The sequence below is a fragment of the Eurosta solidaginis genome, chromosome 4, assembly GCF_040869045.1.
Source record: "Eurosta solidaginis isolate ZX-2024a chromosome 4, ASM4086904v1, whole genome shotgun sequence".
Classification (NCBI taxonomy): domain Eukaryota; kingdom Metazoa; phylum Arthropoda; class Insecta; order Diptera; family Tephritidae; genus Eurosta; species Eurosta solidaginis.
In genome coordinates, this window is record NC_090322.1 from 152347348 (window position 1) to 152364753 (window position 17406).

Here is a 17406-nt window from a genome sequence, read left to right on the forward strand (position 1 = left end):
GATATCGTCGGGGTCATTTGGGGACTTTTTCGGGATCATTTGGGGGCTCTTCCGGCATCATTTCTGGATGGTTTTCGGGATCCGTCCGGGATCCCATCAGGGTAATTTCGGGACTATTAGGGGATCATTTGTGGACCTTTCCGGCATCATTTCTGGATAATTTTCGGTATCCGTCCGGGATGCCGACGAGGTCATTTCGGGATTATTTCGAGATCATTTGGGATACCTACCGGCATCATTTCTGGATGGTTTTTGGGATTCGTCCGGGATCCCGTCGGGGTCATTTCGGGATTTTTTTCCTCGACTAATACGGGATCATTTGCGGACCCTTTCGGCATAATTTCTGGATAGTTGTCGGGAGCCGTTCGGGATCCCGTCACGGTCATTTCGCAACTATTAAGGGATCATTTGAGGACCTTTCCGGCATCATTTCTGGATAGTTTTTGTAATCCTTTCGGGATCCCGTCAGGGTCATTTCGGGGCTTTTTCGGGATCATTTAAGGATGGCTTTCAGGATTCGTCCGGGAACCCGTCAGGGTAATTTCTGGACTTTTCCGAGACTATTTCGGGATCATTTTGGGACCTTCCCAAGATCATTTCTGGATGGATTTCGGGATTTGTCCGGGATGCCCTCAGGGTCATTTTGGGACTATTAGGTGAGCATTTGAGGACCGTTCCGGCATCACTTCTGGATGGTTTTCGGTATCCGTTCAGATTCCCGTCGGAATAATTGTGGGACTTTTTCGGGATCATTGGGGTCCCTTCCAACATCATTTCTGGATGGTTTTTGGGATTCGTCCGGCATCCCGTCGGCGTCATTTCGGGACTTTTTCTCGACTAATACGGAATCATTTGCGGGCCCATTCGGTATCATTTCTGGATAGTCGTCGGGATCCGTTCGGGATCCCGTCAGGGTCTTTTCGGAACTATTGGAAGATCATTTGAGGACTTTTCCGGCATCATTTCTGGTTAGTTTTCGGGATCCTTTCCGGGTCCCATCAGGGTCATTTCGGGACTTTTTCGACATCATTTAAGATTGGTTTTCAGGATTCGTCCGGGATCCGTCAGGGTAATTTCTGGACTTTTCCCAGACTATTTCGGGATAATTTTGGGACCCTCCCAAGATCATTTCTGGATGGATTTCGGGATCTGTCCGGGATGCCGCCAGGGTCATTTTGGGACTATTAGGTGATCATTTGAGGACCTTTTCGGCATCACTTCTGGATGGTTTTCGGTATCCGCTCAGGATCCCGTCGGAATTATTGCGGGACTTTTTCGGGATCATTTGGTGTCCCTTCCGGCATCATTTCTGGATGGTTTTTGGGATTCGTCCGGCATCCCGTCGGGTTCATTTCGGGACTTTCTCTCGACTAATACAGGATCATTTGCGGGCCCTTTCGGCATCATTTCTAGATAGTTGTCGGGATCCGTTCGGGATCCCGTCAGGATCTTTTCGGGACTATTAGGTGATCATTTGAGGACATTTCCGGCATCATTTCTGGATAGTTTTCGGGATCCTTTCGGGGTCCAGTCAGGGTCATTTCGGGAGTTTTTCGGGATCATTTAGAGATGACTTTCAGGATTCGTCCGGGAACCCGTCAGGGTAATTTCTGAACTTTTCCGAGACTATTTCGGGATAATTTTGGGACCTTCCCAAGATCATTTCTGGATGGATTTTGGGATCAGTCCGGGATGCCGTCAGGGTCATTTTGGTATTAGGTGATCATTTGAGGACCTTTCCGGCATCACTTCTGGATGTTTTTCGGTATCCGATCAGGATCCCCTCGGACTTTTCGGGATCATTTGGGTTCCCTCCCAAGATAATTTCTGGATGGATTTACGGGATCTTTCCGGGATCCCGTCAGGGTCATTTAGGGGTGCGTTCGAGATCCCGTCAGGGTCATTTCGGGACTTCTTCGGGACTATATCGGGATCATTTCTGGATGGTTTATGGGATCCGTCCATGACCCCTTAAGGGTCATTTCGGGACTATTAGGTGATCATTTGAGGACCTTTCCGGCATGACTTCTGGATGATTTTCGGTATCGGTTCGGGATCCCGTCGGAATCAATGCGGGACTTTTACGGAATCATTTGGGATTCCTTCCGGCATCATTTCTGGATGGTTTTCGGGATTTGTCCGGGATCCCGTCGGGGCTAATACGGGATCATTTGGGGATCCTCTAGGGGTCGTTTCGTGACTTTTTCTGTATTATTTCGGGATCATTTTGGGACCCTTTCGGCATAATTTCTTGATGGTTTGCCGGATCCATCAGGATCATTTCGGGGCCATTTTGGGATCATTTGGGGACCCTTCCGAGATCATTTCTGGATCCGTCCGGGATGCCGTAGGAGCCATTTCTGGATCTGTGCGGGATCCCATCTGGGTCAATTCCGGACTATTTCGGGATCATTTTGGAATCCTTCCGGAATCATTTCTGTATGGTTTTCGCGATCCATCGTGGATCCCCTCGGAGCCATTTCGGAACTTTTTCTGGAGTTAGTCAGGATAATTTAGGGACCCTTCCTGGATATTTTCTGGATGGTTTTTGAGATCCGCCCGGGAGCCCGTCAGGGTCATTTCGGAACCTTTTCGGGATCATTTTGGAACACCTTCAGGGATCATTTCTCTGTGGTTCTCTGGATACGTCTAGAATCGTGTCGCTCTCATTTCGGGTTTTTTTGGGACTATTCGGGGAACTTTTGGAGACCCTTTCGGGGTATTTCTGGATGGTTTTCGGGATCCGTCCGCGATAGCGTTGGGGTCATTTCGTAGCTTTTTCTGGATAATTTCGGGATCGTTTGGGATCCTATCAGGTTATCAGCTCATTTAGTTCTTTTTTTTACTCAATTACAAAAATAAAATGCATTAGACAGAAAACAAAATTTTAAACAGATAATAAGCAGGCTAACGCGAATAGCCCATATATTTAAAATTTTCCTTGCGGACGGGGCCGCGGGTAAAGGCTAGTAAATAAATAAATAAAATAAATATACGTAAGCAATCGGTGAAATTTGAAGCTTATAGCTGTTAAAACGGGGCAGAAATTGCGCAAAGTTTCTTATCTGAACAATCGGTTGTATGAGATATATACTATGTATACCACCGATCTCAATGATTTTTTCAGACATCAATATATGCTATACACGTAAGCATTTGGTGAAATTTGAAGCTTCTAGCTGTTAAAATGGGGCCGAATTCGTAAAAAAAATATATATATACTATATATACCATCATAATTATATTATATATATCACCGATCTCTATGATTTTTTGACACAACAATACATACTATATACGTAACCAATCGGTGAAATTTGAAGCTTATAACTGTTAAAATGGGGTAGAAATTGCGAAAAGTTTCTTATCTGAACAATCGGTTGTATGAGATATATCCTATATATACAACCGATCTCTATGATTTTTTCAGACAACAATACATGCTATATACGTAAGCAATCAGTGAAATTTGAAGCTTATAGCTGTTAAAATGGGGTAGAAATTGCGAAAAGTTTCTTATCTGAACAATCGGTTGTATGAGATATATACTATATATACAACCGATCTCTATGATTTTTTCAGACAACAATATATGCTATATACGTAAGCAATCGGTGAAATTTGAAGCTTATAGCTGTTAAAATGGGGTAGAAATTGCGAAAAGTTTCTTATCTGAACAATCGGTTGTATGAGATATATACTATATATACAACCGATCTCTATGATTTTTTCAGACAACAATATATGCTATATACGTAAATATTCGGTGAAATGTGAAGCTTCTAGCTGTTAAAATGGGGTTAATATTTGCGAAAATATATATATATATACTATATATACCACCATATATATACTATATATAACACCGATCTTTATGATTTTTTCAAACAACAATATATGCTATATACGTAAGCTTTCGTTGAAATTTGAAGCCTCTAGCTCTTAAAATAGGGCAGTAATTACGAAAAGTTCCTTATCTGAACAATCGGTTGTGGGGGATATATACTATATATACGACCGATCTCATAAATTTTTTCCGGCAACAATATGTGCAATATACTAAAGTATATGGTGAAGTTTGAAGCTTCAATCTGTTAAATTGGGTAAGATATTACAAAAATCCTCTTTTTCTGAAAAATCGGTTGTATGGAGGATATATGCTATAGTGGTAATCGGACACCCAAATACACCCGCTCACCAAATTTTATCAAGATATCTCAAAAATTGAGGGACTAGTTTGCATACAAACAGACAGACGGACAGACGGACATGGCTAAATCAACTCAGCTCTTCAACCTGATTATTTCGGTATACTTGATGGTGGGTCTATCTATTTTCCTTTAAGGACTTACAATTTTCGGTTTCGTGATAATTTTCGTCATTTTCATGAAAGGTATAATGAGAGCCGCGGCAATATATTTCTACAAATACATACGTTTGAGCTGAATTAGTTTACATCATTCAAAGAAATTTCACCAACAACCGCAAGCATTGGTGTGCAATACATTATTTGGGAGGAGCACATAAAACGAGAAGATCACGATAGCTTAGTTGAAAACTACATAAGTTTAGCGCTACTACTAAGTTTACAATTTTTATTTTAATATTTTCCTTTTTAAATATACGCACTTGTGTTGTTTAACCGAAGTCATGGATAACCTTATTGTAACTACTTATTTCTAGCAATATGAAGAGTATACCTAATTACGATGGAGATAGGGATGCATTGCTTAATTTTTTGAAGAGAATTGATTCAATGGTTCCTATTTTGGAAAAATATCCGTGGGAGTATACAATGATGGCAATGGGTAGTATTAAGGACAGAATCACAGGCAGTGCCAGACGATTGCTCTTGATCAATGGTAATGCGAGTGATTGGGCAGTTATCAGACAAATTTTGGTAGACAATCATGGAGAAATATTATCAGTTGATGAGTTGATTGACAGGATACGAGCTAGTCGATGTAGTTCAACTATTGACCACTTTTACAATGAACTAAATACGTTGCTCTGCCGTATGAACAATGCTTTATATTTTAGTACACAAAGGCTTCCAGAAGTAAATAGTGAAAGCAACGCCAGAATCGCTCTGAACTCGTTTAAGCATGGTTTGCCTGAACCAGTAAAAAGCATAATTATAAGTAGTGATCCAAAAAATTTAAAAGAAGCATATGACATTATCAAAACAAATGACTATTTAAAATACAATAAAAGTCAAAATAGTGTTTTTAACAGTTCCAAAACTAAAAATTATGATGCACAACATGTTAGTTAAACAAATAGTCGTCATCAGGCACAAGAAGAACACCAACATTATGATAACCATAAAAGTAGGTACGGGCAAAAATACGCAAAGCAATATTAAAAACGAAAGATTGAGACAACGAACCCCTTCTTCTCAACTCACAACTAACCACCCACATTTTCATAACACTTCGAACTACGAAAGTTGTAATCAACCTTTAAATGAAGCAATGGATATAGGTGTAAATGAAAACTATGAAAATTTTCAATTTGGCGCACCCGCCAACTACCCCATATAGTAATAGACACTAAAATTAAAAAGCTTAGATTTATTATAGATACCGGAGCTGAGTTTAGTATTATAAATCCAATTATTTGCAATCCAAAATGGAGATGAAATTTGTCCGTTTCTTAAAGGCTTTTAATAATAATATAAAATAAGAAAGGAAGGTTAAGTTCGGGTGTAACCGAACATTACATACTCAGTTGAGAGCTACGGTGACAACATAAGGGAAAATAACCATGCAGGAAAATGAACCGAGGGAAACCCTGGAATGTGTTTGTATGACATGTGTAACAAATGAAAGGCATTAAGGAGTATTTTATGAGGGAGCGGGCCATAGTTCTATAGGTGGACGCCATTAGGGATATAGCCATAAAGGTGGATCAGGATTGACTCTAGAATGCGTTTGTACGATATGGGTATCAAATGAAAGGTGTTAATGAGTATTTTAAAATGGAGTAATCCTTAGTTCCATAGGTGGACGCCGTTTCGAGATATCGCCACAAAGGTGGAACACGGGTGACCCTAGAATTTGTTTGTACAATATGGGCATCAAACGAATGGTGTTAATGAGTATTTTAAAAAGGAGTGGGCCTTAGTTCTATAGGTGGATGCCGTTTCGAAATATCGCCATAAAGGTGGACCAGGGTTGACTCTAGAATGTGTTTGTACGATATGGGAATCAAATTAAAGGTATTAATAAGGGTTTTAAAAGGGAGTGGTGGTTGTTGTATACGTGGTCGTCTTTTCGAGATATCGCCATAAAGGTGGACCAGGAGTGACCCTAGAATTTGTTTGTACAATATGGGCATCAAACGAAAGGTGTTAATGAGTATTTTAAAAGGGAGTGGGCCTTAGTTCTATAGGTGGACGCCGTTTCGAAATATCGCCATAAAGGTGGACCAGGGGTGACTCTAGAATGTGTTTGTACGATATGGGTATCAAATTAAAGGTATTAATGAGGGTTTTAAAAGGAAGTGGTGGTTGTTGTATAGGTGGTCGCATTTTCAAAATATAGCCATAAAGGTGGACCAGGGGTTACTCTAGAATTTGTTTGTACAATATGGGTATCAAAACAAAGGTGTTAATGAGTATTTTAAAAGGGAGTAATTCTTAGTTCCATAGGTGGACGCCGTTTCGAGATATCGTCATAAAGGTGGGCCAGGGGTGACTCTAGAATTCGTTTGTGCAATATGGGTATCAAACGAAAGGAGTTAATGAGTATTTTCAAAGGGAGTGGGCCTTAGTTCTATAGGTGGACGCCTTTTCGAGATATCGCAATAAAGGTGGACCAGGGGTGACTCTAGACTTTGTTAGTACGATATGGGTATCAAATGAAAGGTGTTAATGATTATTTTTAAAAGGGAGTGGGCCTTCGTTCATAGGTGTTCGCCTTTTCGAGGTATCGCCATAAAGGTGGACCAGGGGTGACTTTAGAATATGTTTGTACGATATGGTATCAAATGAAAGGTGTTAATGAGTATTTTAAAAGGGAGTGGGCCTTAGTTCTATAGGTGGACGCCGTTTCGAAATATCGCCATAAAGCTGGACCAGGGGTGACTCTAGAATGTGTGTTTGTACGATATGGGGATCAAATTAAAGGTATTAATGAGGGTTTTAAAAGGGAGTGGTGGTTGTTGTATAGGTGGTCGCATTTGCGAAATATCGCCATAAAGGTGGACCAGGGGTGACTGTACAATTTGTTTGTACAATATGGGTATCAAAAGAAAGTTGTTAATGAGTATTTTAAAAGGGAGTAATCCTTAGTTCCATAGGTGGACGCCGTTTTGAGATATCGCCATAAAGGTGGGCCAGGGGTGACTCTAGAATTCGTTTGTGCAATATGGGTATCAAACGAAAGGAGTTAATGAGTATTTTAAAAGGGAGTGACCTTAGTTCTATAGGTGGACGCCGTTTCGAAATATCGCCATAAAGGTGGACCAGGGGTGACTCTAGAATTTGTTTGTACAATATGGGTATCAAAAGAAAGGTGTTAATGAGTATTTTAAAAGGGAGTAATCCTTAGTTCCATAGGTGGACGCCGTTTCGAGACATCGCCATAAAGGTGGGCCAGGGGTGACTCTAGAATTCGTTTGTGCAATATGGGTATCAAACGAAAGGAGTTAATGAGTATTTTAAAAGGGAGTGGGCCTTAGTTCTATAGGTGGAAGCCTTTTCGAGATATCGCCATAAAGGTGGACCAGGGGTGTCTCTAGATTGAGTTTGTACGATATGGGTATCAAATGAAAGGTGCTAATGAGTATTTTAAAAGAGCGTGGGCCTTAGTTCTATAGGTGGACGCCTTTTCGAGATATCGCCATAAAGGTGGGCCAGGGGTGACTCTAGAATTCGTTTGTGCAATATGGGTATCAAACGAAAGGAGTTAATGAGTATTTTAAAAGGGAGTGGGCCTTAGTTCTATAGGTGGACGCCTTTTCGAGATATCGCCATAAAGGTGGACCAGGGGTGACTCTAGATTGAGTTTGTACGATATGGGTATCAAATGAAAGGTGCTAATGAGTATTTTAAAAGAGCGTGGGCCTTAGTTCTATAGGTGGACGCCTTTTCGAGATATCGCCATAAAGGTGGGCCAGGGGTGACTCTAGAATTCGTTTGTGCAATATGGGTATCAAACGAAAGGAGTTAATGAGTATTTTAAAAGGGAGTGGGCCTTAGTTCTATAGGTGGACGCCTTTTCGAGATATCGCCATAAAGGTGGACCAGGGGTGACTCTAGATTGAGTTTGTACGATATGGGTATCAAATGAAAGGTGCTAATGAGTATTTTAAAAGAGCGTGGGCCTTAGTTCTATAGGTGGACGCCTTTTCGAGATATCGCCATAAAGGTGGGCCCGGGGTGACTCTAGAATTCGTTTGTGCAATATGGGTATCAAACCAATGGAGTTAATGAGTATTTTAAAAGGGAGTGGGCCTTAGTTCTATGGGTGGACGCCTTTTCGGGATATCGCCATAAACGTGGACCAGGGGTGACTCTAGAATGCGTTTGTACAATATGGATATCAAATGAAAGGTGTTAATGAGTATTTTAAAAGGGAGTGGGCCTTAGTTCTATAGGTGGATGCCTTTTCGAGATATCGCCATAAAGGTGGGCCAGGGGTGACTCTAGAATTTTTTGTACGATATGGGTAGCAAATGAAAGGTGTTAATGAGTATTTTTAAAAGGGAGTGGGCCTTCGTTCTATAGGTGTTCGCCTTTTCGAGATATAGACATGAAGGTGGACCACCGGTGACTTTAGAATATGTTTCTACGATATGGGGATCAAATTAAAGGTATTAATGAGGGTTTTAAAAGGGGGTGGTGGTTGTTGTATAGGTGGTCGCATTTTCGAAATATCGCCATAAAGGTGGACCAGGAGTGACTCTAGAATTTGTTTGTACAATATTGGTATCAAAAGGAAGGTGTTAATGAGTATTTTAAAAGGGAGTAATCCTTAGTTCCATAGGTGGACGCCGTTTCGAGATATCGCCATAAAGGTGGGCCACGGGTGACTCTAGAATGTGTTTGTACGATATGGGTATCAAATTAATGGTATTAATGAGAGTTTTAAAAGGGAGTGGTGGTAGTTGTATATGTGAAGGAGTTTTCCAGATATCGACCAAAATGTGGACCAGGGTGACCCAGAACATCATCTGTTGGATACCGCTAATTTATTTATATGTGTAATACCTGCCAAGAGTTTAAGGGTTTTTATTTCGCCCTGCAGAACTTTTTCATTTTCTTCTACTTAATATGGTAGGTGTCACAACCTGTTCGGCCTGAGTGCGTCGTAAACCGGCAGTGGGTAGGCGCACAAGGGTCGATCTCGCTCAATGGATGATCCACTCAATAGAAAAGAAAGAAGAACACGGGAGGATTTTCCTCGTTATAATGGGTGAACTTTATTATGTGAATATATATATATAACCTGGTTACAATATTACCTGAATATATTCTGGAAAACAGTGGAGATCGTTGGCGGCAGATGCGTGCTGGTTGGCTGTTGAAATCAAAGAGGCCGGTTGTATAGCAAGCTACAACCGTTGACCCGCAAAATCCTCCGTTTTGGAGGGGAAAGGCACCCACACATCAACCCCGACATGCATATGCATGAGTGCTGACTAAAAGCACACACACACGTGCATGTACATGCATGCACATGCATGAGGGTGATGGTGTGGGTGGTTATAAATTAATTCGAGTATCGAGTATCGATTTGCAGAGTTGCATTGGGGGGGGGGGGGGGGGGGGGGTCGCAATCAGATGCGGAAAAGTTAGGCATCCTGCCTAAACAGAGCACAACAGAACTATTACTGGCCCGGGATGTTCCGCGATGTCCTCAAACACGTACGGAAGTGCATCAGATGCGCAGAATACAAAGTCGAGCAAAGACGCCCAGCAGGATTGATGGCAACCATGCAATCATCACGACCGTGGGAAATAGTAACCGCTGACTTCGTAGGGCCACTACCCCGTTCCAAGCAAGGAAATACTTACCTCCTCGTAATGGTGGACAAATTTTCCAAGTGGGTGGAGTTGATCCCAGTGCGCCAAGCGACAACGGCAAGCGTAATCAAAGCACTCCAAGAAAGAGTCATATATTGAAGTAATTTCGATATTTGAGGGTGATAGGGAATTTTATATTTACTTATAACTGTAGCAGCTAGACACTTAAGATTCATAAAATTCATTAGAGGTATTGTATTGGCTGGATGGCTTACAAAGTGAATGGACGCTCATTCCGATTTATTTGGTTGATCTAGGTCCCCGCCGTGTTCCAATAGCAACGATATAATATCATTAGAATAGTTATATGGTTGCACAGCAACATTTAGTGGCGTTGATTTTGGGTTCATTTTTGGCGTTAACATTCATTCCACAATCGACTAGTAGCTTAATAACTTTTGCATTTGGAAACACAATCGTTAAATTGTTCTCATCATTCAAGTCACCACTCCTTTATAACACTCAAGCGAGATACACACAAATGTAACACTGTATCGCAAGTGAAAGCCCTACGCACATTCGCGCGTACTAAATCTCGCACAGAACAAAATACCCATTTTTTCTGTTCATGCGTTGTTGCTGTACTACTTACTACGCATTGCAACTAAATATAATAAATTTTTGGCAAATTGAATAACTTCTGTTCCGCCCAGTTTTGAGGTGCCGTACACGCGATCCACAAATGTTATAGGTACTTCACCAATACTGAAGCCATGTTGACGTGCGCGTACTAACATTTCCACTTGAAAGACATAGCCTTTCGAAACACAACTGGCAATACATTTCTCGAGCACGTCCTTTTTATCTAAACGAAATGAACCAATTAAATCCGACGCATTGGGACGCAGTAGAATTTGCGAAAGGAAGTTAGCTCCGCGAGATCTGAGTTTACGTTTGAAGTCCCAACCGAAAACCCCACCCTCACCTCTATACCGTGTACCTGAGACTATATCATAGTCCTTTGTAGCTTGAAGCTCAATGAATGCGGGAATGAATCTCGGATGATGGCTCAAATCCGCATCCACTATTATAATAAAATCTCCAGTGGCGTGTTTGATACCATGGATGTATGCAGTACCAAGACCCAATTTGGATTCGCGCGGTCGCAGCACTATCGTAATAACTTCACTGACTTTGCAGCTTATTTGTGCCGAAAACCAGGGAGAAAGGGAGAGCAACAACAACGTCTTTTGTGGAATTAAAGGGGCCACTCGCCACTCGCTGGTATGATATCATAGACTTTTCGTTGGTGGGCAAACTTCTTTTTCGGATGAATTTTTTGTGAGGAATTTGAAATTAGTGCGGTCAGCTATGATCTTATGTTGTGGACTGTAATTTATATCGCTGTGGTTCCTTATCCGGCTCGAAGGACCAAATGTTCGGCCTGAGTGCGTCGTAAACCGGCAGTGGGTAGGCGCACAAGGGTCGATCTCGCTCAATGGATGATTCACTCAATAGAAAAGAAAGAAGAACACGGGAGGATTTTCCTCGTTATAATGGGTGAACTTTATTATGTGAATATATATATATAACCTGGTTACAATATTACCTGAATATATTCTGGAAAACAGTGGAGATCGTTGGCGGCAGATGCGTGCTGGTTGGCTGTTGAAATCAAAGAGGCCGGTTGTATAGCAAGCTACAACCGTTGACCCGCAAAATCCTCCGTTTTGGAGGGGAAAGGCACCCACACATCAACCCCGACATGCATATGCATGAGTGCTGACTAAAAGCACACATACACGTGCATGTACATGCATGCACATGCATGAGGGTGATGGTGCGGGTGGTTATAAATTAATTCGAGTATCGAGTATCGATTTGCAGAGTTGCATTGGGGAGGGGTCGCAATCAGATGCGGAAAAGTTAGGCATCCTGCCTAAACACAACCATTTTATAAAGTTTTTTCTAAAGTTATATTTCGCTTCAATAAAACAATCCAATTACCTTACCATGATTCATCCCTTTTTTCGTATTTGGTATAGAATTATGGCATTTTTTTTCATTTTTCGTAATTTTCGATATCGAAAAAGTGGGCGTGATCATAGTCGGATTTCGTTCATTTTTCATACCAAGATAAAGTGAGTTCAAGTTAGCACGTGAACTAAGTTCATTAAAGATATGTCGATTTTTGCTCAAGTTATCGTGTAAACGGCCATGCGGAAGGACAGACGGACGACTGTGTATAAAAACTGGGCGTGGCATCAACCGATTTCGCCCATTTTCACAGAAAAGAGTTATCGTCATAAAATCTATGCCCCTAATAAATTTCAAAAGAATTGGTTAATTTTTGTTCGACTTACGGCGTTAAAAGTATCCTAGACAAATTAAATGAAAAAGGGAGGAGCCACGCCCATTTTGAAATTTTCTTTTATTTTTGTATTTTGTTGCACTATATCATTACTGGAGTTGAATGTTGACATAATTTACTTATATACTGTAAAGATATTAAATTTTTTGTTAAAATTTTACTTTAGAAAAAAATTTTTTTAAGTGGGCGTGGTCCTTCTCCGATTTTGCTTAATTTTATTAAGCGTACATATAGTAATAGGAGTAACGTTCCTGCTAAATTTCATCATGATATCTTCAACGAATGCCAAATTACAGCTTGCAAAATTTTAAATTACCTTCTTTTAAAAGGGGGCGGTGCCACTCCCATTTTCCAAAATTTTACTAGTTTTCTATTGTGCGTCATAATTTCAACTCATCTACCAAGTTTTGTCGCTTTATCTCTCTTTTGTAATGAATTATCGCAATTTTTACGTTTTTCGAAATTTTCGATATCGAAAAAGTGGGCGTGGTTATAGTCCGATATCGTTCATTTTAAATACCGATCTGAGATGAGTGCTCAGGAACCTACATACCAAATTTCATCAAGATACCTCAAAATTTACTCAAGTTATCGTGTTAACGGACGGACGGACGGACATGGCTCAATCAAATTTTTTTTCGATCTTGATTATTTTGATATATGGAAGTCTATATCTATCTCGATTCCTTTATATATGTACAACAAACCGTTATCCAATCAAACTTAATATACTCTGTGAGCTCTGCTCAACTGAGTATAAATATATGTTGAATATAGCGTACCGTTGTTCAAAGAATTCAAACGTAAAAACTTGTTTGTAAATTTTCTTGAATTTCCATTTCACAATTATTTTGATGGCATTATCGGTAACAACATATTATTACAAATAGGGGCAGTAGTTGATTATAAAAATAGAAAGCTGCAAACTGACAATTCATCAAGCAAGACGAAGATGTTTTGAGAGCTACTTTAAGCAACTATGAGGATTTATTCTATAAAGATGGAGAACATCTATATTTCACGAAAGAAATACAGCATAGAATAACAACTAAAACAAGTGCTCCAATATACAGTAAGTTATATAGATACCATGTAAATCATCGCTCAGAGGTAGAAAGGCAATACAAGAAATTTTAGCCAATAACATAATAGTACCAAGCAGGAGTCCTTATAATTCGCCCTTATGGGTTGTACCAAAGAAAGCTGGACATGTTATGATTGTCGTTCTGTAGAAAATGACATGCGAGCTTTTATGAGGCAAACTCAGAAAGAGTTCAACAACATTTTTATTGGGTTTCGTGTCCTTAACGAAAGATTCAAAACGATGGAGGCTCACTTTAAAAAATTGAAAGTGATATCTGAATCCCCAAAACGTAAGAAATGTATGCCCAACAATGACTCCAACTTGTCTTCGAGTCAGGGGCAAAGCTGTCCTCCTAAGAATGTCCCTCAACCGCGTTGACTGATAAGAACAGGCTTACCAAAGACGTTATGAACAATGCAGCTCAGGAATCTCCACAAGAATCTCCACAAGGCTGTGTCGAGACTTCCAGTGAGACGATCTCTGGCAAATTAAACGATGCACGAACTAATAGTGGTACCTTTGCGGCTGTTTGTTCTACGTCACCATTGTTGATTTCGCTGGACTCCCCAATTAATCCTACACCTCCACCGGTATCTTTAGCTCCAACAATAACAGTTACCGATACTGGGGTTGTTGCTAGCGATACAAGTGTACCTGAAAAAAATAGTACTTCTTTGAAGGGCTCGATAACCAACGCTAGGTCAAGCAATGCGTTTTCTGTCAACTGTTCTATAACGGCCGCACCTTCCCAGCTCTCTGGTGCGCTATCCGCTACTCCTTTGCAGGTGACTGCCGTGCCACCTAGTAGGGCTGTATTTGTGTCCCGATTACACGCCTCGCTTACCGAAAATGACATTGCTCATTACGTTTGCTCTAAACTTGGTGTTGCACCCACTAGTAACATCAATGTGTACAAATTTAACTTTAAATATGAGAGAGACATCTCCTCATTTAAAATATCCCTTTCAGATGAATATTTTGATAAGGTACTTGATTCCTCTTTTTGACCTAAGCATACTGTGGTTCACTTGTTCACAAGAAAGGCGAGGACCGAACCTGTTTTATTACAGCCAAAAAACGGTATGACGAACACAGTAATAACAACACAAAGGTAATTGCTGATCTGTCCCATGCGTGGAGCGGGAGGTGTCCTTATTGCTGTTGAATCTAACCTATCATCTGAGTTGATTTCGCTGGACAATATCTCTCATATCGAATTCATAGCAGTTAGGCTTTCAATCGGTAGCTATAGCGTAATTGTTTGCTGTTCGTATATACCACCTCGTTCGGATATGGTTGTTTATGCTAGTCATAGCCCGACTATTTACATTCGCAGTTGGGAGATAACGATCGAATTGTTGTTGTTGGTGACTTTAACTTGCCAACAGTTAATTGGGTTAATATAAGTGATTCAAACTTTTTAACTCCCACTGCTCAACATGAGTTTCTCAATTGCTTGTTAGACTCATCTCTTTTACAGATTAACAAGGTTCCAAATAGTGGAAATAAAATGCTGGATTTAGTATTTGTGGATGGCTCGGTGGGTACTGCCCTTACGCAAATACCACCTTTATCCCTTCCAGAACGCCCTCTTCACCCTACGCTATAGATATCACTTGATATCAGCCTACCCCGTAGGATTCAAGTATAGTCTCGTCCCCGATCTAGATGCTTCTACAAAGCGAATTTCATTATGCTCAGTGATCTGTTGGCTTCCCATGATTGGTCGGATCTCTATGCTTGCACTGATGTCGATTCGGCTATCTCTATATTTTACAGTACGCTTGATGGCTTCTTTGATACCTGCATTCCTACTCGCTATACCCTATGTTCGAATAAGCCCCCTTGGTTTTCAAGGCAACTTATCAGACTTTATAACATTAAATCTAGGCTTTATAAGAGATTCAAGAAATCTGGTGCATCTGCAGACCTCTCTAAATATCTAATAGCTCGTTCTAAATTTCACCGTCTTAATCAGCTTTGTTATAAAAATTACTTGAGTTGTTGTAAAGCCCAATTTTTTAGAAATCCAAGTTTTACAGTTTCGTAAATTCAAAGCGGAAACTTCTGGGTGTCCTTCCTCATTAACCTTTGGAGGTAAAAAAGCTTGCACTGATGACGACGTTGCTGAACTATTTTCTGAGTTCTTTAAGTCCACGTATTCATCCAGTGGTTTTCATTCCGGTCAATATCCCTATCGCTTAGATAGCTCGAATTACATTAGAAATCCTGCTATTGATGGTAATATTGTTCTTCAGAATCTTCAATCTTTGAAGCCCACCTTTTCTCCCGGACCGGACGGTGTTCCTAGTTGCGTGCTTAGGTACTGCGCCGAAAACATGTATGAGCATATTTTAAAATTATTTGAGCTATCTCTGGGATCTGCGTCATTCCCGGCATTTTGGAAACAGTCTTTTATTATACCCCTGCATAAAAAAGGTAGTAGGTCAAAAGTTGAAAACTACAGGGGTATTGCTAAACTTTCAGTCATTCCTAAAGTCTTTGAACAGATTGTTACCAGTCAACTCCAATATCAGTGTTCTAGTATTTTGTCTCCATGCCAACACGGTTTTATTCGTCAAAGGTCAACCACTACAAATTTACTTGTATTCACCTCTATAGTTATGGAAGGATTTTTAGCGAACAAGCAAACGGATGTCATCTACACGGACTTCAGCAAAGCATTTGATACCGTCAACCATGAGTTGCTTATTCATAAGCTTGATTTACTGGGCTTTCCGTTTCACCTATTAATGTGGCTGAAAAGCTATCTTTCTAACCGGACCCAAAAAGTCCTGTTCAAGTGCAATCTGTCGGAATCGTTCGGAGTTTCCTCCGGCGTACCCCAGGGAAGTCATCTAGGCCCTTTGCTCCTTGCCCTTTTCCTTAATGACTTGCCACAGACAATATTATATTCCCATACTGTAATGTATGCGGATGATGTAAAACTTTGCTACAATTAATGTCCTACCGATTTGAGTTCCTTGGATCTTCTTCAGGCCGACTTGGACTCGTTCCAATGTTGGTGCACAACAAATTTACTAGCTTTAAATTGCTCTAAATGTAAGCATATGACATTTCACCGAGTGAAGCCAGCATTGAAATCTTATGTAACAGATGGTACGCCTTTGGAGCGTATATCTATTGCAAATGATCTAGGTGTCCTTTTTGATCCGAAATTTAATTTTAACATGCATGTTTCATCTATAGCCGACAAAGCGTTGGGTTTACTTGGATTTGTTAAAAGATGGGCTAAAGAGTTCGATGATCCGTACCTCACTAAGATTCTTTACACATCGCTGGTTCGTCCAATACTCGAGTATTGCTCACGCGTTTGGTCCCCTTGTTTTTCAAAAGCATATTATTGATATTTGCATTGCGCGGCCTTAATTGGGACTCAAGTCTCACCTTCCTCCATACAGAAGTAGACTTCTTCTTATTAACTTACCCACTCTGGAAAATCGGAGAATATTACTGGGCGTATTGTTCATCCATAAGCTCATTATTGGAGAAATTGATTCTGCGGACCTCCTCAGCCGCTTGTTTTTTGCGGTTCCCCCTAGAGTATCCAGACACTACGTTCCTTTCTATTTACCCCTTTGTCGACGAAACTTTGCTAAAAATAATCCTCTTCTTATCTGGTGAGCGCACTACAATGACTTGTATAGCTGTATCAGTCTTGAATGTACTTTTGCCACTATACGTAATGCAATACTTGCCTATCCAGTTTAAGAGATAAAAGCTAATTTGATTTGTCGGCATTTTATTCCTTCCATAAAAAACAGGAACTATCTCGCTTAAGGATGGAGGAACATTTATCAACATGTATCATTAAGAAGGAACAAGACAGTACTGTGTTGATTGGAATCTGGTGCACTCCAACAACCTAAAAAACATGCTTTTTCATAAGTCACTGACCGGAATCGTATGCATTCCGGCAGTATAATCTTATGGGTCAGGCATCGAGCTGATTGGAATCCG

At 40.5% G+C, this 17406-nt stretch overlaps 2 protein-coding genes across 2 annotated transcripts in view; both read right to left on the minus strand.

Moving 5' to 3' along the window:
• The window catches only part of LOC137248252 (vitellogenin-2-like), a 295451-nt gene that overhangs the window by 243311 nt on the left and 34734 nt on the right, over nt 1-17406 (minus strand). The gene's annotated exons all lie outside the window — the stretch shown is intronic.
• LOC137247732 (dolichol-phosphate mannosyltransferase subunit 1-like) overlaps nt 10615-17406 on the minus strand; it is a 30466-nt gene continuing 23674 nt past the window's right edge. Inside the window, exon 3 of the mRNA XM_067778692.1 lies at nt 10615-11217. Coding sequence (XP_067634793.1) covers nt 10615-11217 — 603 coding nt within the window. The remainder of the gene's footprint in view (nt 11218-17406) is intronic.